The sequence below is a fragment of the Pipistrellus hanaki genome (assembly GCF_964339955.1).
Source record: "Pipistrellus hanaki genome assembly, chromosome: 3".
Lineage (NCBI taxonomy): Eukaryota > Metazoa > Chordata > Mammalia > Chiroptera > Vespertilionidae > Pipistrellus > Pipistrellus hanaki.
The window spans coordinates 14,049,135-14,075,437 of record NC_140505.1 but is presented as its reverse complement, the minus strand read 5'-3'; the positions used below and the strand labels follow the sequence as shown (position 1 = coordinate 14,075,437).

At 40.5% G+C, this 26,303-nt stretch overlaps 1 protein-coding gene across 1 annotated transcript in view; it reads right to left on the bottom strand.

Annotated features, from left to right (window-relative positions):
• Window positions 1-25,965, bottom strand: part of TNKS (tankyrase) — a 150,462-nt gene extending 124,497 nt beyond the window's left edge. Inside the window, exon 1 of the mRNA XM_084877032.1 lies at window positions 24,735-25,965. Coding sequence (XP_084733158.1) covers window positions 24,735-25,413 — 679 coding nt within the window. The 5' untranslated portion in view covers window positions 25,414-25,965. The remainder of the gene's footprint in view (window positions 1-24,734) is intronic.
• Window positions 25,966-26,303: the final 338 nt, after the last annotated feature.

Below are 26,303 nucleotides of genomic sequence, written 5' to 3'. Positions count from 1 at the left end.
TGTCTCTCCCAAATCAAGATGTTCCATGAAAAGAGGTACCCTTCACTGTCCTATGAGTTGTTTGTATCTCCAGCACCTAGAATAGTGCCTGATATGCAGTCAATAATATATTTGCTGACTACACGAATATACAATGTTTACTTACTTCATAAGTAGACCAAAATAGTAAGCAGCTTTTAATTTTATATTTTTAATTTATAAAAAGAAAACAGATTTAAAGGTTTTTCAAACACCAAGTTTTCATAAAGGAAAATCACCTGTAATGTCACCATCCAGATAATTATCATGAGCATTTTGATGATTAAACTTCCAGATTTCTTTCTCTGTCCAAAACTGTCCTCTAATTCAGTCTATTAATTCTCATTTTCATTTGAAATGCTTGAAAATACTCATTTCCCTACTCTGTATACATTAATATAATTTATAAGATTTAAAGAAGGCAAGAAAATACAAATGCTATTTACATTTTTGGTTCATATATTTGCATTTTACTTTTGAAAATTGAATAATACAATTGAAATCTTTCTTAATCCTAGTCATCAACTTTTTTTCCTCTAGAGATACCATTACATAAGTCAATGTTTGTTACACCCCTGCATATGTTTATATTTTTCATGTTTTTAAACACATAAGTTTATGTATAATATTTATAGATATTCCTTAATTATATTTATGTATTTCCATGTATTTCATGTTAATATATTTGTACATTAAATACTCCACATTTCATATTACTAGAATATATTACATATTCATATTATGTCATCAATATTGTTTGGTTTAACCTATAATAATGAGAGGCTAATAATTATGGCAAATATCTTCTCTTCTTGCTGGCAAAGAAAAATTCAATTTTCCTCAGGTATTAGACAGCAAGTAATATGGTCAGAAAACGTAAACCTTACCCCAGTTCAGGGAGTGAATCCTGATTACTCTAAGCCAGGGGTCCTCAAACTTTTTAAAGTGGGGGCCAGATCACGGTCCCTCAGAGAGCTGGAGGGCCGGACTATATGAACTACTAATTCCTACTGTAACACCTTGGCTGCGCTCACTGCCCAAAAAACCTGGCGGGCCGGATCAGACTCCTCTGTGGGCCGCATGTGGCCCGCGGGCCGTAGTTTGAAGACCCCTGCAAGCTGTAAGGGTGACTCATTCCCCTCTGTCAGAAACTGGCAATGAGACAGAAGGAAAAATCTAGAAGCTTATGGAATGATTTCTCTCCCCCACTAAAAGAAGGTGCGTATGGAGGATGAAGGTCCCTTTCTTCTCTTTCCTCTCTACTTTAAAAAATTCTCATAGAAGGTTATGATATTGGAGCTGCTGCAACCATGATGGGAAGATCAAGAGAACTATAAAAATGCTGGCATGTAACCCTACTGTGCTCACAGAATGCTGAACCAACTCTTGAATTCCTACTTCTAAACTTGTCAAGGAGGAAAAAAATGTCCTTAGGCTTTAAGTTTCTGTTAGCTGAATTTTTCGATACTTATAGCTGAACCCATGCAAACTGATATAATCATTTTCATGGTGCACCATATGTTCATATGTTTACTAACCATTCAAGTTTCATCTATTAAGTACTGCTTTGTTGTCTTGACCCAATTTTCTGTTTGTCTTTTTCTTATTGTCACCCAATCAGTCCCTCCCCCTGGCTGGCAGGCTCTGATCACCTGATGGGGAATGGGGAACAGGGAAGGGAGGGGAGTGGGGGTGGTGATGGACATAAGGCAGTGCTGGGGTCCTGACTGCTAGGGAAGATCGGTCCTGATTGCAGGCCAGGCCTAGGGACCCTATATGTGCACAAATTTCATGCATCAGGCCTCTAGTATGCATTATAAATATCCTCTCTCCATTTATGGCTTGTCTTTAAACTGTTTACAATGGTTTTTTTTTATTTCATACAAGTTTTAAACTTTAACAAGAGTAAAATTTATCAATCTTCCCCTACTATGTTTGTGCTTCCTACATGATCTTTAAGACATCTTTCCTATTGCAACATTCCCTTCTAGATTATTTGTATAATTTTGCTTTTCACATTGAGATGTTGAATCTACTTCTAAGTGTAATGTGAGTTGGAGATCTAATTTAGATCTCTAAATTAGAGATCTAATTTTCTGTCAGCTTGTCTGTTTAATAGTTTAACTTGAAAATAAGTCTATATGTTGAATAGGGGAATGTCAATCTACTTTGTTACCCTTAAAAAATTACCTTGACTATTATTGCTCTTTGATGTTCATATGAATATCTTCAAGGGCCAGGAAGAAAATGCTAGAAATTGTTTATAAAAACTCATTACTTCAAATTAATCCTGGAAAGTTGACAAATTTACAATATTGAGTTTTCTAATCTATTTATATGATATACCACTCCTTCAATTCTGGTCTGTTAAGTTCTTCTATTTTGTGTTTATCTTTATTACCATCTTGCACATATTTATTATCAAGTATTATTGGATATTTTAATGTTTTGTTGCTTTGGGGATGGAAAGGGCAGTAGCACATTAGGGGAGGTCAGTAAAACCAGATCACATGGAGCCTCTAAGTCCTAAGTAAGGAGTTTGGATTTGAGCAGAGATTTGTCTGCTAGTTGATATGGCTAGAGTACAGTGATAGGGTCAGAAAAATGGGCAAGGGTGAGATCATATAGGTCCTCTATAACAATTAGGAACATATTTGGCTACAAATAACAGAAAATAATAGAGGCTTAAAGAACTTATAGAGATTCACATGTCTCCCTCAACTTGTCAAAGCATTCAAGCTGGCATAGTTTAACAATGGTATAAGAGCTCTTTAAAACTCCACTTTGGAATCCTTAGTACGTGTAAGTTTTCTTCGACTGGCTTGTCACTCCTGTTCACACTATAATAAAAGAGTGCTCTACCTCTTCTAAGCCTGACTTCTTCCAGATTCCCATACAAGAAGGGAGAGAGAGCAAAAGGAGGAAAGGCTTTCTTCTCTTAGCTTTTTATTATTAAGGAAGCTTCTCCAGATACTTTCATCTATATCTCATTAGCTGAAAGTGTGTCATCTATAGTTACCTAAAAAGTATGGAAAAATCAAGACTTTTATAGCTGGATGCACTGCTGTCAAACAAAATCTAAAATTTCTTAGTAAAGACTAAGAGAGAAAATAAATTGGGTGGATAACCAACCATATCTACCACAACTTTGTAAGTCATGAGTAACAAGTTCTGATTTTATTATAAGTACTCAGGAAGTCATTTATAACACAAACTAGAGAGGCTGGTGCATGAAAATTCATGCACTGGAGGGGGGGTGGGGAGTGTCCCTGAGCCTGGCCTGCCCTCTATCACAGTCTGGGAGCCCTCAGGGGTGGGAGGTGACCCGGTGATCAGGGGAAGGCAATGCCCCATCACAACTCTGCTGCTGCCACTGTTAGTAATGCAAGCCTCAGCCGGCCCTGGTTACCTGAGCCTAGGGCAGCCCTGGGAGGCTGGGCAGCCACCATCAGCGACTTGTCTGCACCTCAGGCTGGCCCTGGGTGGCTGGGGGGTTGAGGGACTCTGGAGACAGGCACACCTGCCACCCCAGCAGGGCTGAGACTGGGCGTCGCCATCTTTGAGGATATGGTAATCATTTAGCATATTCTCTCTTTATTAGATAGGATAGGATTTCTTGATTCTTTCCAAATCTTAAAAGGATTATCAGTCACTTTTTAAAAGATAAATTGGAGAGGGTAAAGAGCTAAATCAGAGAGACAGGTTAAGAAAAATTTTGCCCTAGTCTGGGCAAGAATTGATGGTGGCTTAGAATAGGATAGTGGCAGTGTAGATGGGTCAAAAACGAGAAAACTGAGATAGGCTTTAAAGCCAAAAGGCCTGACAGCCAAGTTTCTGGCTTAAGCAAGCCAGTTCCTGGAAATGCCCTCTGGAGAGGTCGGGGTAAGCAAGTAGCAATAAAAAGTTGACCTGATGAACTGTTCTTCTCCAACTACTAAACTAAGTACCATACCAAAAACTTTTTTTAACTTCAGAATTACATTATTTCACTTATTCAAAGACATTTTTTAAAAAACATTGTTGCTGGCACTGTGAGAAAAACCTAAATTCATAACACATAACATAATCCCAATATACTCAATAATTTTCCTTATTATAATGTTATAGAGTTTCAATCAGGGCCATTCAAAACGTTCCAATGTCAAAAATAAGGTCACTGGTATCTATCTATTCACCAGAAATTTAGAGACTGAAAATTGTTTCACTTATATTCAGCATTTTACTGACTAAAATTAAAGCTTCAAAGGAACAACCTTGTCCAATATTAAATTTGTAAAGAACAACTATGACTTCTAAAATTTAATAAAAGAAGAAAAATCGAAAGTGTTTGCAGTATTTTAAAGTGATGCTTTTATTTATGGTAACAAAGTCACAGCTTAAAGATATTTTTCACTCTAATTGTCCTGCCAGGAAAGCCACAACCACTGTACATCATTTGAATTAGTAAATCATTGGTCTATACTTATACACCCAATGAAAAAAAATGTGTATTATCTCATATCTATTTTTTATTTTTTTTCCCCTTAAGTGTAAGAAGATTATACACAAAATGATACTCAAAGTGATAATAAAAGAAGTTTGAGATTGTCTGGAAAAACAACGCATGAAGTCTTTTTTTTCCCTTCTTATAATTCTTTATTGTTGCAGGTATTACATGTCCCCCCCTTTTCCCCTTTGATTCCTCCAGCCCGCTTGTCCCCCAACCCAGCCTTCAGCACCCTATTGTCTGTGTGTGGGGAATCTCAGAGGGAAGGCAGGGGAGTAGGGGTGGGTGGGTGGGAATAAACAATTTGCTTAATTTTTAAATAACATCTACCTTACTGATAATATACAGATCTTTTTTTATTTTTTTTAACAAACCAAAACAACTCATGAAATCTTACATATTGTATCTATTTTCCAGACATAAAGGAAATCATAGGAGGTAAGCTGGGAAAGATAAAAAAGATACTTGCTGACAGAAGTGACTTGTTTATTATTCTCTCTAAAAACATTAGGAAAAACTAGAATCTAAAATATTAAAATGACCTACTTACTTTCCTAAGCATTACCAATTTAATCCACTCAAAAAAAAAAAAAAATCTCTGAACAATGACAAAGTTACTTTCAATAAAATAAAATTGAGCTATGATATACTTATGTAAAAGCTATAAGATTTTTAAAGTAATTTTCTTTCCTGGCTAACAGACTCATCATTCACCAAGTCAGCACTGGTGGATCCAGATATCTGTGATCATCTCTAAACATTCATTAAACACAGTAGCTTATAATTTTACTGAATTAAATATCTTAATCATACTTTTATTTTGGCTGCTTATGCCCCTTGCAGCCTCAAAATTAGAGAGGGATACCTAGCAGAGCAGACCCATCTCAACATGACATTCTAATTCTATTAACTTTCTTGTACAGGTCTACCTTCTAAAGTCTCCCACCATTGTCAGTTTTATTGCATTTTAAGGAGAAAATTACATGCCACAGTTCTCTAATCTGGGGACTGAAGAAAATTTTGTGACATATTCTTTAAAAGGAGTTTTCCATATACTGGGTTAAATTTGTGCAGTCCAACATACTCAGAACCATAGACACCCAGTAATAGATTCCTGCTTAATTTATAATAAATGTTCCAAGACAAAGAAAAATATATTTCCTATTTAATATTCAAAGACATTACTGCTTCCTCTTCTGATTTCAATTCTAACTATATTAGCCTTTAAATAAAGAACTATTTTATACTTCATTAGATCAGGAGTTACTCCCTGTTGTTTCTAAAATAACAGTTTAGAAAAACAAACTACAAAGTAACTTCCATAAAGTTAATGAAGCTGCATGTTTTTCATTTGTCAAAGGCAGACTTGGACAGATTAATTTTTCCATTTTACAGGCCTTATTTAAAAAGGAACACATTTATACCTAAAGAAAAGTATTTAAATAGCAAATGTAGTCAAGAATGTGTGCCTTCCCAAACCCAAGGAAAAATCACCAGAAGCAAAAAAGGGTAAGAAAGAATCCCAGATTCCAGCCAAAAACAAAACAAAACAAAAACAAAATGAACAGTGCTGGCCAGTTTTCTCAGTGGTTAGAATATCGGCCCTGGGACCCAAGGGTCACGGGTTCAATTCCCAGTCCAGGGCATGTACCTGGGTTGTAGGTTCAATTCCTGGTCCTGGTTGGGACACAATGGGAGCCAACCAATGGATGTATCTCTCTCCCTGGATGTCTACCCTCCCCTCTGCCTTCCACTCTCTCTGAACATAATAGTTTTCCTCACTCCTCAGGTGAGGATTAAAAACAAATAAAAAATGAAAGAAATCATTCCTCCTTGGGGAAGAAGGAAAAAAAGGTTGAGTGCCACTGAAAGAAGAAACATCAACTTAAGAGCTGAAGATCGTATTTCTAGACAGGCCGGGCCAGAGGAAGTATTCAAATTGTGTCCTTTGACTCCCTAACATTGTCCCATTGTCCCCTCTGCTGCTGTGGAATATGAAAGCAGTATCTCCAGTGGAGCTCTAGCCAAAAAAAAAGAGGGGAAACATCAAGGCAGATAAAAGTGCCCAAGGTGGGAAGCAAAACACAGGTACTGGTAGACTCCCAATCAGCATTCACAAGGAAGGTGACAGAACTTAGAAAAGGGTCAGAGAAATACTGAGCAACCAGTGTATTGAGCAAAACTCACAAGCCAGGACTTCTCTATCCTGAGGCATGTCCCTGTTTGCCTCACACCTGGAGGACCAAAATCTAAAAAAACAGGCTTTCACCACCCCCAAACCAATGCCCATTTAGGAATATACGCAGACATAGCACTGTCATAAAAACTTTCAGCAATTTGAGTTCACTTCACAGACTCAAGGCCCAGAGTTCCTATAACTAAAACTTCATTAATACCAAGGCAGTTTTCTCCCTGAAATAATAACTATCTTATAAGCTTACAAGTAGGAAGTAATAATTGTAAAAAAATACTTTCTAAATCATAAGGTTGTACAAATACTAGATGTTCTTAATCTCACTAGACTTAGGAATCTTAACCTGGGCTCCATGTATCATAAAGCAATGATTCTCAACTCTGTCTGCATGTTAAAATCACCAGAGGAGTTTAAAAAAAAAAAAAAAAAAAAGCCTACTCCTGCAATTTGATTTAACTGGTCTCGGGTTAAAAATCATTGCTCTGAAAGTCATTATTAGCATTGGCATTGTTAAAAATGTGAATTCTCAGACTCTACTCCAGACCAGCTGAATGAGAAATTTTGGGAATGTGGCCTCGCAAGCTGTTTTAACAAGCCATCCAGGTAACTGATGCAGCGTTTGAGAACCATAGTTCCAGTGCTTCTGAAAGTTTGTAATCCTCTGAAAATTACATATGAAATTTGGTATTTAAGTATATCTTTCTGTGAAAAATCTATATCTTTAATAGATTCTCAAAAGAGTGTTAATAAAACTAAGAACCACTTGTATTAGCTCAGTAGCTTTCAAAGTGTGGTCTGTGGACCTTTGGTAGTCCCTGAGACCCTATCTGAGGATCTAAGAGATCAAAACTACTTACAAAATAAAACTAATATGAATTTGCCTTTTTCACCATCAGGACAGTGCTTGATTTTATGTCATGTGTCAGTCATTTGGAAAGTGTACACATAGTATTCTAATGATACAGAAACAATCCTATCGTTTAAAGAGGGAATATGCTAACTGACCATCACACCCTCACAAAGATGGTGGCGCCCACAGACAATAAGGAGGGAATATGCTAATTGTCTGCCACACCCTCAAAGATGGCGGTGCCCAGTCCCCTCAAGCCCTCTGGCTGCCCAGGCCCAGTCCTAGGCATAGGCAAGCCTCAGATGTCAGGTTCTCAGCCAACACCCAAGGCGCAGGGAAGCCTTGAATGTTAGTTGCCCAGCTGCCCAGGGCTGGCCCAAGGTGCAGGCAAGCCTTGGATGGTGGCTGCCCAGCCACTCTGGGCCACCCCAGGCTCAAGTAACCAGGGCAGGCCAAGGCTTGCGCTGCTGGCAGTGGCAGCAGCAGAAATGTCATGCACTTCATGCACCAGGGCTCTAGTGGTAAATAAAGCTGCTGACACCTTGGCATGAATCAACAATGGCACCAAACTAGAGTATTAGCCATTGTATTCTATACCGCCAGGCCCTCAAAGTTAAAATTTTTTTAAAAGCCCAGTTTCATTTAAGAATATCCTTCATGAAAATGTAAATATTATTATTAAATTTCAACTTTTGTGTACATGTCTCTTTAATATTCTTGTAGTAAAATGAGAAATACACACTAAGCACTTCCACTACACACCAAATATGGTTGTCTTGAGGAACAAAACATATGCACTTGTTTGAGCTCAGTTTCATCTGTGTATTTGGCAATTTTCTCTCAAGAATTAACAAAGCGAGCCTGTCCCTTCAAGGAAAACAGTAGATAGTATTTGTTCCCAATGATAGAATTTGAGCTTGCAAATAAAAACGAGAATTTTGTAAAACTGTCATCTGCCACCATGAGCTTAACAGTTTCCCAATACTTAAATATTTTTATAATAAGATTGGTGATATTAGCAAACATGTTTATTATATAAAGTGAAATGGGTCAATTTTAGCATAACAGAGTATGAAAAACTTATTAATATGGCTTAAGATCCCATACTACAACTACCCTTAAGAAAACTGCTAGTTATCAACTTTGAGTGTAGAATCAAAGAAAACAAATCTAAGGTTATCTGAAAATGCTATTAAAATATTCCTTCCCATTTCAACTATATAGTTATCCAGGATTTAAAGCTGAATTGTCTTCATATACTTCAAATGATAAAGTACAACAAATGGTATGAACAAGCAATTAAAATTTGCTTGTCTTCTTAAGTCAGACGTTAAAAGTGATGTATAAAGGTAAAATAATGCATCTTCTCATTAAACTTTATTTTAGAAAAAAACAGTGACTATTCATTAAAAGTGTGATTTACAAGTGGACCCTGTGGAAGAAGATACATACCAAGAAGGGCTCATAGTAGCTAACTGGGCTCAAATTAAAAAACAAACAAAAAACAGAGTCTAGCAGCCAGTTCTAAACAAGGGCCTCTCATACAAGCCACTAGCCTTTTCAAGGAGAAAGCTGCAATGACCTGTTGCCTCCCACAGTGAACTAACTACCTGTCTCTGTCCACTAACTAACTACTGTGTCTCTGTCCACTGAGCAAGCCTTTATAAAGGAGTTCCTGGAATTGTATTTCAACCAATAGGGCTGAGGTTTTCCTCCATCCAATCAGAGCTGCCCATCAGCATATTTACTTAATTATTAGAGTGGCTCCATTCTAACCAATCAGGACAGTGCCTTTTGGGCCAATCATACTGCAGGAATTTGGAATTCTCATTTGCATAAGGATGAACCAATCAGGAACTAGGGGTGGGGACTTCTGCCTATAACAGTTAGCTCCCCTCTGGCTCAGAGAACACACTTTCCCTTTCCATCAAAGGCTAGAGGTAAAAAAAAAAAATAAATAAATTAAAAAAAAAATAATAAAAATCAAAGGTTGAAACAGAAACACTGAAGATGTCTTGCTGGACCAAAATGGAACAGAGTGGCACAGGGCAGAGCAAAGCAGACCAAAGCAAGGGGAGCAGACCAAAGCAGAGCAAAGCTAACTAACCAGAGAGGAGCCTCACCTGGAAGGCCACCTTGTAGCCATGCTGTTCCATAGCCAGTGCTACCTTTTAATTGAACTGTAACACTACTGGGCTGTTCTCATAGTTGTGCTTATCACAACTGAACTATTTGCACTTAATAAAGTTTCCTTTCTCCACCCCCTCTCAACCTGGGAATTCCTGTTGGTGTTAAATTGACACCAAGAACCATCGATTGACACCCAAAGTTTATGATTGTTACTTCTTAATTTCTCAACTTTAACTCTTATTATGATAGATACCCACAGACATAATCCACATAAACAAAAGCTCTATCAAATATTTTTAAGAGTGGAAAGAGTCCTGAGACTGTCAAGTCTGAGAAACAATGCATTATAACTATAAACTTCCTCAGAGGCAGAAAATAATTCTCATCATCTTGGTCTTTATAATAGTACTTATATTTATTGAGTTGTTACTAAATTACTATAAAACCTTAGGGCTCATGCCAGATTACTGAGAAACAGACCAAAAAGCAAAAACACACTATGAGATTGTCTTAATGACTATTAATTAAGCAAATTGCATATATTTTTTTAAATTTCTATATGCACTCCATTAATACTTACCTGGTAGTTTCATACTTCCAATGAAGGACCACATTTACTCTCAGAAATGTGAATTAACAAGAGATGAGTGGGTATCTTCAACATATCACTAAGATTCATGCAATGAATAAGCTATTTTCTATATTTAATGTTGGTGATATTAAGAATTGAGTTTTTTCTAGGGCAATAGGAAGACCAAAATGCCTACAATGACACTTAAATTTTTTTGTTTTAAAATACCAATAACACAAATTTTACCATCTTAACCATTTCTAAGGCCCAGTTCAGGAGAATTAAATACTTTCAAATTATTGTGACTCCCATATGTTTTATTACTCAACATTCATTTTTGCTTCCATGAATCAAAAAATATAGCAGTTTATCTGTAGGATTTTCTAACAATTTTAAGTAGTCTTTTAAAGGAGTTGCTAAAATACTGTTAGAAAGACATGAACAGAGCAAGGACGATGGGCCAGGTATAGAAACTCACCAGGACAGAAAGCCCCAAGTGCCTAGCAAGGGGCAAGACTGGGAAAACAAGAACCTCACCCACAGGGTAACCTATCCTCCCTGAGCATGTCACTAGTCATGTGGTTTAGACCCCTTGACCTTTTCCTCCCTATAGGTAAGATCTAGGCCTTAGATCAGGGGTCCTCAAACTTTTTAAAGTGGGGGCCAGATCACGGTCCCTCAGAGAGCTGGAGGGCCGGACTATATGAACTACTAATTCCTACTGTAACACCTCGGCTGCGCTCACTACCCAAAAAACCTGGCGGGCCGGATCAGACTCCTCTGCGGGCCGCATGTGGCCCGCAGGCCGTAGTTTGAAGACCCCTGCCTTAGATCTTACCTATATGGTAAGATCAGCTCCAGGCCCAGAAAAGCAGCAAAACCAGACAAGTGAAGGTTTGGCTGCCTCAGGACCAGCTACAGTGACTGATGACCCAGTGCCCTGGCACCAACTAATCAGTGGACCCTAGGACCCTGAAAGAAGATACCTGGAAAGCTGATGAATATTCTATTGAGACCCTCCCCTGAGGTCTCCCCTAAGATTTCCACCAGAAAGAGAGACAAATATGCTCAGGACAAAGGACCCAGTGTGCCCTCTCCCTTCAAGGAGCATGCCTATGCCATTCCCTTCTCCCTCTCCTTCCCCCACAGCCACATATCCCCTAACCCAGGGGTCCTCAAACTTTTTAAAGTGGGGGCCAGATCACGGTCCCTCAGAGAGCTGGAGGGCCGGACTATATGAACTACTAATTCCTACTGTAACACCTCGGCTGCACTCACTGCCCAAAAAACCTGGCGGGCCGGATCAGACTCCTCTGCGGCTGTAGTTTGAAGACCCCTGCCTAACCTCTAAGGGACCCCACAAGACTTGCAACCAGGGGAGCAATGGGCAGTGGCAGCTCATCCCGGGCTAACCCCACGAACCTGTCTCTAAACCCCCTCTTCTATGACTTCTCAGCGAGCCAAAGCAGCCCAACCTAGGTTCTCCTATTGCTTCTACTATGCCCTTTCTTGTTGCACTGTCCTAAGTATATTTTTGCTGTCATCATGGACACAATATCCTCTGGTTCAGTGCTGTGTAGCCCTTTGCTTTGGATATCCCCATTGTCCAACCCCTTTTCCTTAAATAAATTCAATTTTTCTTTATTCATTGTCTGAGATGGCTATTTAGCCTGTCTGCGAATCAGTGACTTTAACCTTTTGAGAGGGCAGGGCGGGGCAAGGATGAGCTCCCAACTCCGCCCCGCAGGGCGGAGTTATCCCTAGCCCTCAAAACCCCTGGACTGGGAGAAATTCGCTCTCTTCCGCCATGCTGCCGGCATGAGTTGGGGGGCCCATGCTAGCATGGAGAAGGCTCTTTTGTTTATTGCATCGGACTCGGCTCCCTGTTGGTCCTTGGGGATCACGAAGTCTGGGCGTAACATATGGGGGAATTCGTCCAGGATCCCCAGGACCATTAGGGAAAACCCGGTCCGGAGAGCTTGACTGGCCGCGGTAGGTGTGTGTGTGTGTCTGTGTTTTTGTGTGCGCGCTCTGGAGGGACGTAAAACCCCTTGTGGAATTGGTGCCCGAAAACGCCTGGTGGACGCGCCATGAAGGCCACAGGCAGGAGGATCAGAAGATGTTCTGACCTCCCGGGAGGGCCTGAGAGGGACCCTTGTATGGGGAGAGGAATGGCGTGAGCCGTTGCCTCACCTGCGGAAAGTGAGCCTTTCCCAGGTCTGAGTTTGGTATCTGCGGGCGACATGGCGCCCCAGGATGGAGCCGGCGAAGTGTGGCCGGCGTGGCGGTGCGGGGCCCCCTGGCGGCGTTGGGTCGGAGGGGGGGCTCCCTCGTGGCTCAGTCTGCGCGGTGGAGCGCGGCTGGGCAGTGGTGGCCTTGCTCGGGGAGCAGTCACCTGGGTTAATTTGCTGGCTGCCCGGAGAAGGGGAAGTGGAGCCGGGAAGCCGCTGGGGCGACCCGCGCTTTCTCTCTGGGGGCCGCCTGAGTAGCGTGGCTGGGGCTGCAGTGGCAGCAGCCTCACTCCAGGGGCCTGGGCTCTGGTGGCCTGGGCCGGCATGGAGGCATCTGGTCCCTGGCGACATCGGGTACTGGAGAAGAGCTCAAGGGCGAATCTCTGTGCTCAGTAAAGTGAAAAGGCCAGTTCAAAACGAGTGCGCATAGTTTTGGGCTGTGCTTAAAACTTTTCTGTGTTCAGAATGAGCTTTAAAAATGGTGAAGATAACCGGGAGATAAATTAAAACTAGTTTCCCAAGTCATTGTAAGCAGCTTTTGAAATTCCCAGCCTTAAGGCAGAAACTAGATGGTAATGGCTGAGAGTCTTCAGGTAAAGAATGTGTTCATTTGCATTTGAATGCTGCTCCAGCAGCAGGGAGTGGCAGGTGATTGGTGGTGAAGCAGCTCACAATGGTTCCTCTTCCTTGTCATTGGTATCAGCTAAGCAGAGTCATATAGCTACTTAAGTATGAATTGTGATTGACCTTTGATTTTCTGACATTGTCTTAAATCCTAGTAAACTGCCTCTGGTGTGGAGAGGTCTAGGGCAGTGTTTTTCAACCTTTTTTGGGCAAAGGCACACTTGTTTCATGAAAAAAATCACGAGGCACACCACCATTAGAAAATGTTAAAAAATTTAACTCTGTGCCTATATTGACTATATATAAAGTAATTCTCTTGAATAGGAATCAAATAAACACAAAGAAAGTATTTTATAATTACTTTATTATGAAATATTAAGTAAACAAAATAGTGAAAAATTATAAAATTCTTGTCTTGTCTGCACCTACGGCACACCAGGCAACATCTCGCGGCACACTAGTGTGCCGCGGAACAGCGGTTGAAAAACGCTGGTCTAGGGGAGGCCGGAGAGCGCAAGACTATTAGCTCTCCTACAAAGAGATTATTCAGTGCTTTGTTTGAACTTCAGAAAAAAAATTTTGAGATCTGAAAAAAAAAACTGTATTTTTAGGTCTGTTGCTGAAACTTTACCCTAAGTGAGCAGGATGTGTTAGAAATGTAATGTTATTAATCTAAAAAAATGCCAAATATATTTGACTTGCCAGCTTCAAAAGCTCAAAGTATAAATTGAATTAGGAAAAGTTAATTGCTGTAACTAGATGCCTAGAATATGGCAGGCTAGACTGTATTATATGTATTAAGAATAAGCAGTAATGATCAAAGATCTCAAGGATTGATTTATTCTCATTTGTCAGATGAAAAAGTATGTAATGCTTACACTTAAAAAATTATTTTAAGTCAGTTTTTTTGAAGTAATGTTTAATGTAACATGAAACTTTTATATTTGATTTGTTTTGTTTTGTTTTTTTCATATGCCATTGTTGTTGAATTTGGGCTTGTACCTGCATCTTGTATTTTGTTTAAACTTTGGGAATCATTTTTGGTTTCAGTCATGTGTATCTACTTTATAGGTTTAAGTAGACTTCATCACAAAGGTTTATAATTTATTTAGAATTGTGTTAAAACAATGTGAAAACAATTACAATATTTGTATGATTTAACCCCCCGAGACTGCTTGGACAATTTTCACCGATGTTCTGCGTGGGGGGAGTAGAGGGGGCTTAGAAATGCAGATAGATCTGTATCTGTAGGAAAAATGTGGCATTTTAAATTTCAAAAGGCTGGAGGCCTGGGAACAGGTACTGGACCTGCTCCCTCCTCCCTTGCCTTTTCTTTAAAACTTGAGGCATGGTTATGTATTTTCGGAAGATAAGATTTTTATAAAAATTATAAAGATTATGTCCTGGCAGGTTAGCTAGGAGAGGCAAGCCTGTTAGTTTCCTGATGGGCATTGGGGCACCCTATTTAGTCTTGACAGAGTCAATAGGACCCGTACATCAGCCCAGGAAGCCACCGGACAAACTGCCTGTTTTCCTTGGACATCAAGAAGGACTGTGGTCCTAGGAAGGAACACGTACTGGGGGAATGCAGCTGTTGAACTGGTCCAAAGTGGAACAACGGATCTTTGAGGAGCTAAAGAAGGCTCTCATCTCAGCAGCTGCCCTAGCCTTGCCGGACGTCGAGGAGCCCTTCCACCTCTACGTGAGTGAGGTAAGAGGTTCTCACTCAGACTCTAGGTCCCTGGAAGAGACCTGTTGCCTGTCTAAGAGACTGGACCCTGTGGCAGCAGGGTGGCCAGCGTGCTCCCAGGCAGTGTCCACCACAGCATTGCTGGTGAAGGAGGCAGATAAGCGGACTCTGGACCAGGAGCTAACCTGGATGGGTCAGGCTTTTCTCCTGGACCAGCCCTGTGTCCGGATACATAAGACTCTGGCCATCAACCCTGCCGGCCTGCTTCCAGATGATGATGATGGAACCCATTCATGACTGCACAGAGGTAACAGACAACAAGGTACTGTTCACGGATGGGAGCAGTTATGTTCAGGATAGGACCTGATATGCAGGGGCAGCGGTAGTCACCCTGGACCACACCATTTGGGCACAGCTCCAGAACTTTTGGCCTTAATCCAGGCCCTTTGATGGAGACACTGTGCCATCCACAGAGAAAAGAGGGTTACCAACTGCAACCAGAAGGAATTGGCTGAACAGAAGCAAGCCACTGAAGGACCAGATGGTTGATGGACCCTCCAGATGACAAGACTGTTGGTCCCAGAGGCTCTAGGTCAGAGTTGCCCGGTGACACCAGGTTAAGTGTCACCAAGACTTCTGAACTTCTGTGAGGCAGAGTTGCTAGAAGTACTGTCTGTGCACAGGTAAATGCTAAGCAAGGTAAGGGGATCCCCCCTGGGAATTCAGGTCCCAGGGAACCTCCCCAGGAGAGCATTGGTAGGTGGATTTCAGAGATTAAACCACCAGCATTAAGGTCTAGTTTTTATAGACACTTCAGATTAGGTTGAGGTATACCCCACTATCAGATAACAGCCCCACCTTGGTAGCTAAGGTATCTCAGAGTATAGCTCTAGCCTTAGGACAGGTAGGTGCGACTCGGGAGGAAGGGGGTTTAACTAAATGTGTCTTAGAATCGGTGAAAATTGGACCAACCCCCTGTCCTTTGCCCTCTTGAGGGCCAGGTGTACCCCTTACTGGGACAAGTTTCCCCTTTTTGGGAGGGGATCATGTATAGTAACCATTTCCTTGCTCAAGTCCCTACAGGCTCTGCAGTTTGCTTGTTCCAGATGCACTGCCAGTGCCCACCGCAGACCCTGTAGCCCCGGAACTCAATGTGGGTAAAGAAATTCACTGCCCAAGGACTCAAAGGGATGCTGCACTGTTATCCTGAGCACGCCCACTGCTGTTGAAGTAGATGGCACCCAGACCTGACTACATGACTCCCAGCTCCTGCATGGCCTGGACTACAGGCCAGGAGGAGAACTGGTGCCTGCAGGAGGGGAACTGGACTTCAGAGAGGACAATACTGATGGGAACTGTGGTACTAAGAGTCTTGATAACTGTATTTGTTGTTTATGCTGAAAGGAAGTAGGCTGAGTCAATGATTTGACTAGGCACATTAGACAAGGGGGGAATGAGAGGGCAGGGCGGGGCGAGGATGAGCTCCCAACTCCGCCCCGCAGGGCGGAGTTATCCCTAGCCCTCAAAACCACTGGACTGGGAGAAATTCGCTCTCTTCTGCCATGCTGCCGGCATGAGTTGGGGGGCCCATGCTAGCATGGAGAAGGCTCTTTGTTTATTGCATCGGACTCGGCTCCCTGTTGGTCCTTGGGGATCACGAAGTCTGGGCGTAACACTTTCACCCTCTTCATTAAATCATTAGGTTCTCAAAGACAGATTACTTTCAATCACATTTTTTAGTCCAACATTTTAATAATTCAAAAGTTCCAATACCTTACTAAAATATAATCCTAGTAACAATGTTTTAATAAAGCATCTACATGCAGTTTTGCTTTATTTTAAATGCCTAGAAAAAGAGATGGGGGAAATTTGTCAAAATGAGTATATGATCTACTTGGCTTGGGGTAGTGAGATGATGGGCTACTTTATACTGTAGTAGCCAAAATTTGTACAATTACTTTTGTTTTCAGAAAACAAATTTGAGAAAGCAATAACTATCAAATTATAAAATGTCTCAAGAATTTGTTATTGCTATCAACTTTCTGTTTGAATGGCAGGGACCAAATTATTTTAGGACAGCCAGATATAGATTTAAATCTAGCTCTATCACTTAACAGCTATGTGACCTGGGATAAGACATCAATCTTTGAGTCTCAGTTTCTTCATCATTGAAGTAGAGGTAAAACCTATGTAATATGATTGCTATAAGGATTAAATACAATAAAATTACATAGGGAAAATTACTCCAAGGCAGTTGTAGCTATTTTTGTTAGTTTTTATACTCTTATTGAATAACTGTATCAAAACTAATTCCGTTCATATATATGCCAACAGAGCAGTGAAAGCACGTTAATGACAAAGGGCGGGACTAATGTATAAGATCATTTACATATTTTAGAAAGTCAGAAGATCAGAAATCAGAGGTACTAATTTACGAAGTTCCACTTATTCAAATATTCCTAGGGTACCTGAATACTTACCTCTATTTTATCCAATTTCATAAAATTCCAATAGAGCAACAGTTACAATTTCCTACTGTTAAGTCTTTGTGGATTTTGGGGCGGCAGAGGGTAGCCAAGTTTTTGATAGCTTACTAATTTTTTAATTAGTCCAAGTTTTTCTTCCAAATGAGAATATTTTCTTGCAATGACAAAAAGTGTAAGTTGGCATCTCTTCTCAAGACATTAGAAAAAAAAGAGTAAATGTGCTCATTAACTATAACTCCATATCATTTCTTTCTAAAAAAAAAAAAAAAACACAAAAAACAAATTTCTAGAAACAACATGAGAACAACCTGATCTGGAAATGGAGAACTGTGTATTTTATTAACAAGATGGATGAGAATGTCAAAATGTTTTTCATGGCTGTTGAAAATATCAAAATGAAAGCATCTTTTCAGTGTCTAGTTATACACATACCTATCCTAGGTTTTTTAAAGCGTTATAACTGGACATTTGCTGGACATCAGGAGGTTTAGGTTATTTTTAAACTATACCTGATGATACAGGGGACTTCAACTTTAAGGATATCTGGTAGACCAATAAATTCAAAAACACATTTTTTCAGTTTGTAGTTAATAAAAATCATCTGCTAACTACCAAATTTCTCTTCGTTAACTCTTAAAATCTACCTCAGGGGGAAAAAAAGTTTCAAGTCCAAAGAAACCAACAAACAGTTGCCACTGACCATTAGTTCAGTTTGTGTTAGACCAAAAAGGCAAGAGGGAGAGGAAACTTTACATTATTTAATTTCTTCTTTGCTACATTTTTTTTTTTTTTTTTAAATGGCTGGTCTAAATTGAATAGGTAGCTGACACAGAAAACAGTTCTTGGAGAAAACAGCCTAAAAAAAAAAAAAAAAAAAAAAAAAAGTTCAAGCTCACACTGCTGATTCTACACACAGATACCTGAGCAAACAGGCAAAACAAGTTTCTACTTGACAAAGAACCCAGCAACTGCAGTTAGGAAAAGCACTATTAGAGAGCGGATGAAGCTTTAAAAGGAAAACTCAGTAGGCACCCAAAAACAAAATACCCATAACTTGCATCAGTTACTCAAAATCAAATGACTTTAAAAAAATGATCCTCAAAGTTAGCCTGAGCACCTAGACTTTAGTAGAAATTCCCAAAACCCACCCTACTCAATTCCTATTATTAAAAATTGGTCCTCCAATCAGGGCTATATCCTAACTTCCTGAGAGATTCTGTCAGAAGAATGAACATAGGCCAAAGTAATTTCAAGGGCCCTGACAGGGGAAAAATAAAAATTTAAGAGACACTTGTCTCTTCAATTATGTCGACTGCATATTTTACAATCAACAATCAACTAAGGAAAAGATTTCTTTGTCTATGAAGCAAAAGCAAGCTATTTGATACATTTAAAATTAAGCCACTCTAGTGTTTACATCGGCATTTCCTCACAAGACTCAAAGATATTTACTCCTTTCCAAAACCTAACACTATAATGAAATACATGTTCTTAGCATTATTTACTTCCTAGTTATACTGGTATACATCATATATGTGTATATATGTATCCTAGGCTCTAAATTGAAGATTCCATTTTTCAATATATTGATGCTCACAATTTCACCCTGCATGTTATATCTTCTATCAACCAGATGTATTTCTTTTGCCTTTTAACTGCCAAAGAATCACCTCAGATCTGATAAAAAGGAAATGGCCAGAGGAGAGAAAAGAAGGCAGGTGACCAGACTAAAGTTGTCAAAACAACCTTCTATGTAAAAAGACTGTGAAGAAATTTTCATCTATAAAATGTCCTTAGCAAAACGTCTCTGATTAAGGTGCCCCAGAAAGTGGCACATGGGCTATATAAACTGATATATGAAATGGTAATGCTTCATAATTTAAATGCTACTACTGTAAGAGATGATCCTGCCAACAACAGAGATTTCATCTAGTCTAGGTCAGAGACACCTATGTCCACCATCAGAAGAGAGGACAAACAGAGTTACCCTCAACATTTCAGACCTCTATTTTTATCCTTTCAATTAATTTCTATAAAAATGAGCAATGGAAAAATACTGAGGTCAAATCCCATGCAAAATTCTTATAAGAAGAATCTGAGCCAGAATTGGACCCCTATATACCATAAGAAAATGCTCACATCATAGACAAAATTATGATTTACTATTCAACACTAGATAAAAGACAATATGAAAAATGAACTAGAAATAAGATGGCAGAACTCAGGAAATAATTCAAAATCAAGAAATATCATTTCAGAAATAAAAACTAAAAAAGAAAAACAAAGGTGAAAACCCCCCACAGATAAGGCATTATAATGGGGATTAGCAAAATCTATGACCCATGCACCAAATCTGGCCATAATCTGTTTTTACAAATAACGTTTTATTGAAACACAATCAATGGAAATCTTCATGGAACAAAAGCACACCTGAGTATTTGAAACAGAGACTATACAGGCACAAAGCCTAAAATACTTATTGTCTGGCCATTTACACAAAGTGTTTCCCAACTCCTACAATAAGAGAAATGGAAGGTAAAAGAAGAAATATTTGAAAAGCAAAATTAAATGAAAAAATATATATATTATATATATATATATATATATATATATATATATATATATATATAAATTATTTATTTTTGGGGATATAAGAGTGACAGTTATCAATGGCTCTGGGAGGTTAGTACAGGCAGTTGTTATTTAAATGGGCAGGGTTTCTATTTAGGATAAATGTTTTAGAAATGGATACTGAGAATGTTAATGCCATTGGAGTGTACACTTTAAAATGTTAAATTTTATGTTATATATATTTTATCACAAAAAAAGAGCAAGTGACAAATTTGGAAGACAGGCAAAGTTCCAATATACATAAAACCAAGAAAAGAATACTAAAAATTGTAATTTAAGAAAATTTGTATGCATATATGCATAACCCATGAACACAGACAACAGGATAGTGAAGGCATGGGACAGAGAGTGGGGGTAGCCTTGCAAGGGTCAATGGGGGAAAAGGGAGATATATGAAATACTACCAACAATAAAGATTTAATTAAAAAAATAAGGTAAATACTATGAAATCTCATAATTCAATGCTATGTTAAAAGCCTTTTTTAAAGACCTCACCTAAATTTTTCTTTAAAAAGGAGACCTCATCCTATCCAATATACTGTAATAAGAGTAATATGCAAATAGACCAATGACAGAACAATCCAACAACCAATCAAAGCATAATATGCTAATGATATGTTAAGGCTGCTCAAACCCTTGCTATGAGGTGCACTGACCACTAGGGGGGCAGATGCTGTGAAGGATAGGTTAGCTTGCTGCTGAGGTCTGGCCAATCGGGACTGAGCGAGATGTACCAGACATGCCCCAGAGCCCTCGCGCAGTCCCTCCCTGGCCAATCATGCACCACACCAGTGGGGTCCCAAAGCCTGGCCTGTGCCCTCTTGCAATCCAAGATCCCTCGGGGGATGTCGGAGAGTCAGTTTCAGCCCCATTCCGCAGGCAAAGCCCCTTGGGAAGGCGCCAGATGCAGGCTCATGGCTGGTGAGCGCTGCTGTGGCAGCCTGAGCCTCTACCAATCGGGGCTGACTAGGCGTGAGTCTGCGGCAGGCACAGTGGGGCTGGGTGAGCGGGAGCGGCAGGTGACTTTGGACTGCAGGTTTCGGCCCAATCCCTGCAGGCTGCCCAGAGGGACCCCACCCCTGCACAAATTCGTGCACTGGGCCTCTAGTCAGAATATATTGGCCCTTTAACAAAATTATGTCACTAGTGGGCATTAAAATAAGAGGATAACATCACTCTAAATTGATATGATTATAAAGTTTTGACTGCAGTCTTTGAACAACAGAAAACTGGGGGTCAAAGATCTTATCTGTAGAAGTCTTACATAAACTCCAGTCAACAATATAGGACTGGGTCATTTTGATATAACCATCTTAAGATGGCATTAGAAATAGTGTTTTGAGAACTGTATCAAAAATGGGAACTGAAGATTATGTTTTTAATTGTGAATAGGGTGATTCCATTGACTCTAAGCCATATTTTAAATAAATAATTATCACAGTCCAAGATAGGAGAGAAAGGATTCTTAATTGTGCTGCTTGGAAAGAATTTTGGTTACTCTTACGATAATATTTTTTAAAAGTCATAAGGTTTAAATGTGATTTCTGAGATCTTAAAAATGGATTCATTTCATTCTATAGTACTGTAAACTCATTTTAAAATACAAATAAAGGCATTAATTAATCTTTATTTGGCTAGCTAGTTTTTGCTGATCTTTTAAATCCCTGCTTTAAAATTTCTATCTGGAAAGACTTCCTTATGTCCTAAAACCAGGAAAAAATGTCCCTATTATCTGCTCCAATAGACAGTATAATAATGTACTTTTTCTATCACTTTAGGGGGACATTGTGAGGCTTTGTTATTATTGTTCTTCTCTAGCCTTCCCTACTAAACTGTAAGCTCTATAAGGGCTTATTTGCCATTTCAAAATTGTATCAGTATTTAACAGCAGTTCTATGATATTAAAATATTTGTGAAAAATGAACTACAAGTTTTAAACTTTACCATCCTGCCGAAACCGGTTTGGCTCAGTGGTAGAGCGTCTGTCTACAGTCTGAAAGGTCCCAGGTTCGATTCCGGTCAAGGGCATGTACATTGGATGCGGGCACATCCCCGGTGGGGGGTGTGCAGGAGGCGGCTGGTCGATGTTTCTCTCTCATCGACGTTTCTGGCTCTATCTCTCTCCCTTCCTCTCTGTAAAAAATCAATAAAATATATATTTTTTAAAAAATAAATAAATTTAAAAAAAATAAACTTTACCATCCATCCAAGAGATTGTATTTCCTATCTTTAAACAGCTATTCAAGGACAATTCAATGAATAGCATTCCAATCAACTAATAGTCAACTGAGAATTACTTTTAAGGACTCAGAAGATACATGATAGAGAAGACTAGATTTAACAAAGCTTTAATGCTAGACATAGAAACATGAAGTATGGTAAACTGACTCTAGGGTGGTATGTTTTTATACCACGAAGAGTTCTGTTTTTGTTTTGTCTGTTTTCCACAATTGAACTAAACAATTCGGTAACAGCCAGTTCAAGGTTGGATTCTCAATAAATACAACATAATTACAGGACTGAAACAGAATAAAAAGTAACTGTTAGGACAAACAGAAGTGATTTGGGAGATATGTGTGGCTAATCCTAAAGTTCACTGTTACACAAATAAACATAAGCATCATCTGTGGTTACTTACAATGGAGTACGCTGAGGAGTGACAAGACTTGTGAGACGATGTTAAAATAGTAAAATTTGGAATAAAGTATGCAAAAACAAACAACCCTGGTTAATTTATAACACCAGGCGCAGGCCTTGCATTTGGCCTAAGAAAAAGAAATGCTATTTCATCTAAAATAAGCAGTATCCTATAGCAAATACCTAGTTAGATGAGAGTCTGTTTATCATCCAACTCACTACATTTCCAACAGTAATGCCTACTTGCCAAGAATGGATCCAGTAATCTAATAATGATTTCCTCTGTTTCTCATATTGTTGATCATGGCCCATTAATGAGTCACAAACAGCATTTGTAAATAATGAAATGTTATAGGATATAAAATATCAGAGTACAGCACATGTAGTAAGGGAAAGTATTGTTTCCTGAAACTTTTGATTCAGTTTGTGTGTGTGACAATGTAAAATATGTTTCTAACTACTGATTGCAATAAAAAAAAAAAATGTGTGAATCTACTCAGAAATATATACCCCCAATTACTTCCTTTCCCCAAAACTGGGAAAGTAGAAATTCTCCATCACAATTGCTCACAAAAATTAAAAGTGAATTCAACCCAGATATCGGTTATAATAGTTTAAATTTGATTTCACAAGCTCTAAAAAATCAAATTGTTTTGAGTTCAAATCCAGATTCCACTACTTTCTGTGCGAATCTGGACTTATTTAAACAGGATGTGCTTCACTTTTGTCATCTGTAAAACGGGGGTAAGAATATCTTGCAAGTTTTGGTAAAAACAATAATAATATATAGTAAGTTCTTAACAAATATTTTGCCATTAACAGAACGAACTGAAGGCATGATATATACTAGAAACAGCAAAAAAACAACAGAGGTATCACAGTCATCTAGGCTGTGGGAATATGTCCTTTGTTTTGATTTATATTTCTGTAGCTTATAAAAATACACCAGATGTTTTTAAAATTAAAAACCTAATTCCAAAGTTTGTGAATTAGAACTTTTTCTTGAGAACTTCTGTGCCAAGTGCTTCTCACCAAGTACTCACACAATCTCAGTATATAATTTCTGCCCATGAGCAAACGGAGGCAGCTGAGATGAGCTAAACTTTAGCTGCTAAAGTCTGTGTCAGACAAGCAACAAACAGCAGTCAGTGTCCAGGACTTCAAATCCTACAGTTCTTCTATTATCACATAACGCATCCAAATATTCTTCTCCGGTTGTTTCCTATAGCGATAGTTTGATCTACCAATTAAAGACTGTAAACCTGAGAAAGGGGGGAAAGTTTCACAAACTTCATTTTTTGTCTTTCACTGGCTTACCAAGACGAGGAACAGAGAAACACTTGTTGAGTCACATTCAACCTCTTTTGTTCTACACTCTCCTCCTGGGACGTACCCTTGTTAAAAACTAAAGCCAGCAAACAAACGACAAAAGCTCCTCTGAGCCTGCCGAAATCTAACTTTGTTCCTACATGGACAGAACCGAAAAAGTGTACGCATACCCACATCCAGAGACTACCACGAAGGGGATGTGGGCATAAGTACAAATATCACTAAAAAAATAATGGATTCCCACGTTCCCCTACCACGTCCCCGTCATACAGGCTCTAAGGCAGTGTTTCCCAAACTTCTCTCGAGAATCACCTGGTGGAGGTGTTAAAAACACAGATTCCTGAATCCCAACTAAGAAGTGCTAAACTAGAACTTTTGGGAACATATAGGTAAAATTGTATACTTAACTACAACATATAAGTAAAATTGTATACTTAACTAATTGTATACTTAAGCTTAGAGCACTAGTTGGGAACATATAGGTAAAATTGTATACTGAACTGGAACATATAGGTAAAATTGTATACTTAATTGTATACTTAAGCTTAGAGCACTAGTTAAGTATACAATTTTACCTATATGTTCCCAAAAGTTCTAGTTTAGCACTTCTTAGTTGGGATTCAGGAATCTGTATTTTTAACACCTCCACCAGGTGATTCTCATCAGGAGAGAAGTTCGGGAAACACTGCTCTAAGGAAAGGAACCCCTGTCCCACAGTCTCCCGGTCTCTGGGTGAGGAGCTCCCGTCCCATAGCCACGCCCCCATCGTGTTCCATCACAATAACTTTGTTTTCTTTCCCTACCGGGGACCCCCTAGTCCTTGACATCAAAACCCTTTTTAAAGAAAAGTTTCTGACCTGCAGCGAAGTGCAGGGGGGAAGATTTCCGGCCGGCCATGTCCTTGGCGTTCACGTTGGCCGCGTCCACCAGCCTCTTCACCCGGGACACGTCCCCATTGCGGCAGGCCTCCAGCAGCTCCCGCAGCGCCCCGCTCACGGCGGGGACCCCCGGCCCCGGCCCCGCCGCCCCGGGCCCCGCGGCGGCCGCGGCGGCGCTCAGGCCCGCCGCCTCGGGGCTCTCCGCCAAGCTCGATCCGGGGGAGGACGGAGAGGAAGAGGAGGACGAAGTTGGGGAAGACGAGGACGACGGGGAATTATTATGACTGCCCCCGCCGGCTGGGTTGGGAGGGACTCCGACGGCAGATGCGGCGGAAACCACGGGTACCACGGGAGCGGCGGCGACGGGACAGATCGTGCCGGTGGTGTTGCCACAGCCGGTGCCGTCCACCGGGTCCGGGGATCGGGGCCTGTCGGGCGGATCCCGACTGCCATCCCCCTCGGGCAGCGCTAGGCCGTGCCTCGGGGAGGCGAAGGGGCCCAGGCCGCCCGCCGTGGGAGAGGCTGGGGTGGTCCCCGGGGCCAGGCCCGGGCTGAGTGGCGGGGGAGGTGGCGGCGGCGGCGCCGAAGCCCCCGGGGCGGGCTGGAGCTGCTGTTGATGATGGTGGTGATGATGCTGAGAGCGACGCGACGCCGCCATCTTCGGACTCCCCGGGCACTGTCACTGCGGCAACGGCCCCCACAGCCCGCCCTCACTTCCGGCCTCCGGACCAATCAGCGTCCAGCGCACAGGAAATGATGCTTGGCGGAGTGGGCGGGGTCAGGGAGAAGTCGGGAAGTATTGGGAGCTCGGAGGACGGCCGCGGAAGGGGGCGCGGCCGTGTGGCTGGGAGGCGGGCCCTGTGACGCCTGGGCGGGCCGGCGGGGAGATTTGAAAGCTGCCAGCAGCGTCTACCTAAATGGGAAACTTTCCTGCATTTCTGGCTTTCAGCTTGCTTACATCGCCCTGCTCCGTCCTCTGCCCAAGTCTCCTTTAATGTTCCTGATCTCGCCCAAAACGTGCTCTTCCGGTGTAATTCAGTGCGGGAAGAGAATGTGTCGTGTTTTTTTTTTATCTAGTCATGGCCCTCGTTTGTAAAGTGGAATATTAGCGACCTCACAGAATTGTTCGCGGGGTTCAATGAGCTAACATATATGCAAAGCGCTGTGTCCGTTAATAAAACATAGCTGTAATCAGTCCCTCGGTAATTCAGTCTTCTCTCCTTACCCTTCCCCGGAGATCTCTTGATCTCTATAACCCTTCTCTATAATATACTTTTTAAAATATATACGTTTTTATTGTTTTTTTAGAGAGAGAGGAAGGGAGAAGGATAGAGAGATGGAAACTGATGAGAAACATCATCCCCTGCCTTCTACACGCACCCCTACTAGGGATGGAGCCTGCAACCCAGGGCATGTGCCCTGACTGGAAATTGAACCGGCGATCTGTTGGACCCTGGGTCAAAGCTCAACCGCTGAGCCACACTGGCCGGGATGTACTTTTATTTATTTATTTTTTATTTCAGAGGGAGAAAGAGAGGGATAGAAATA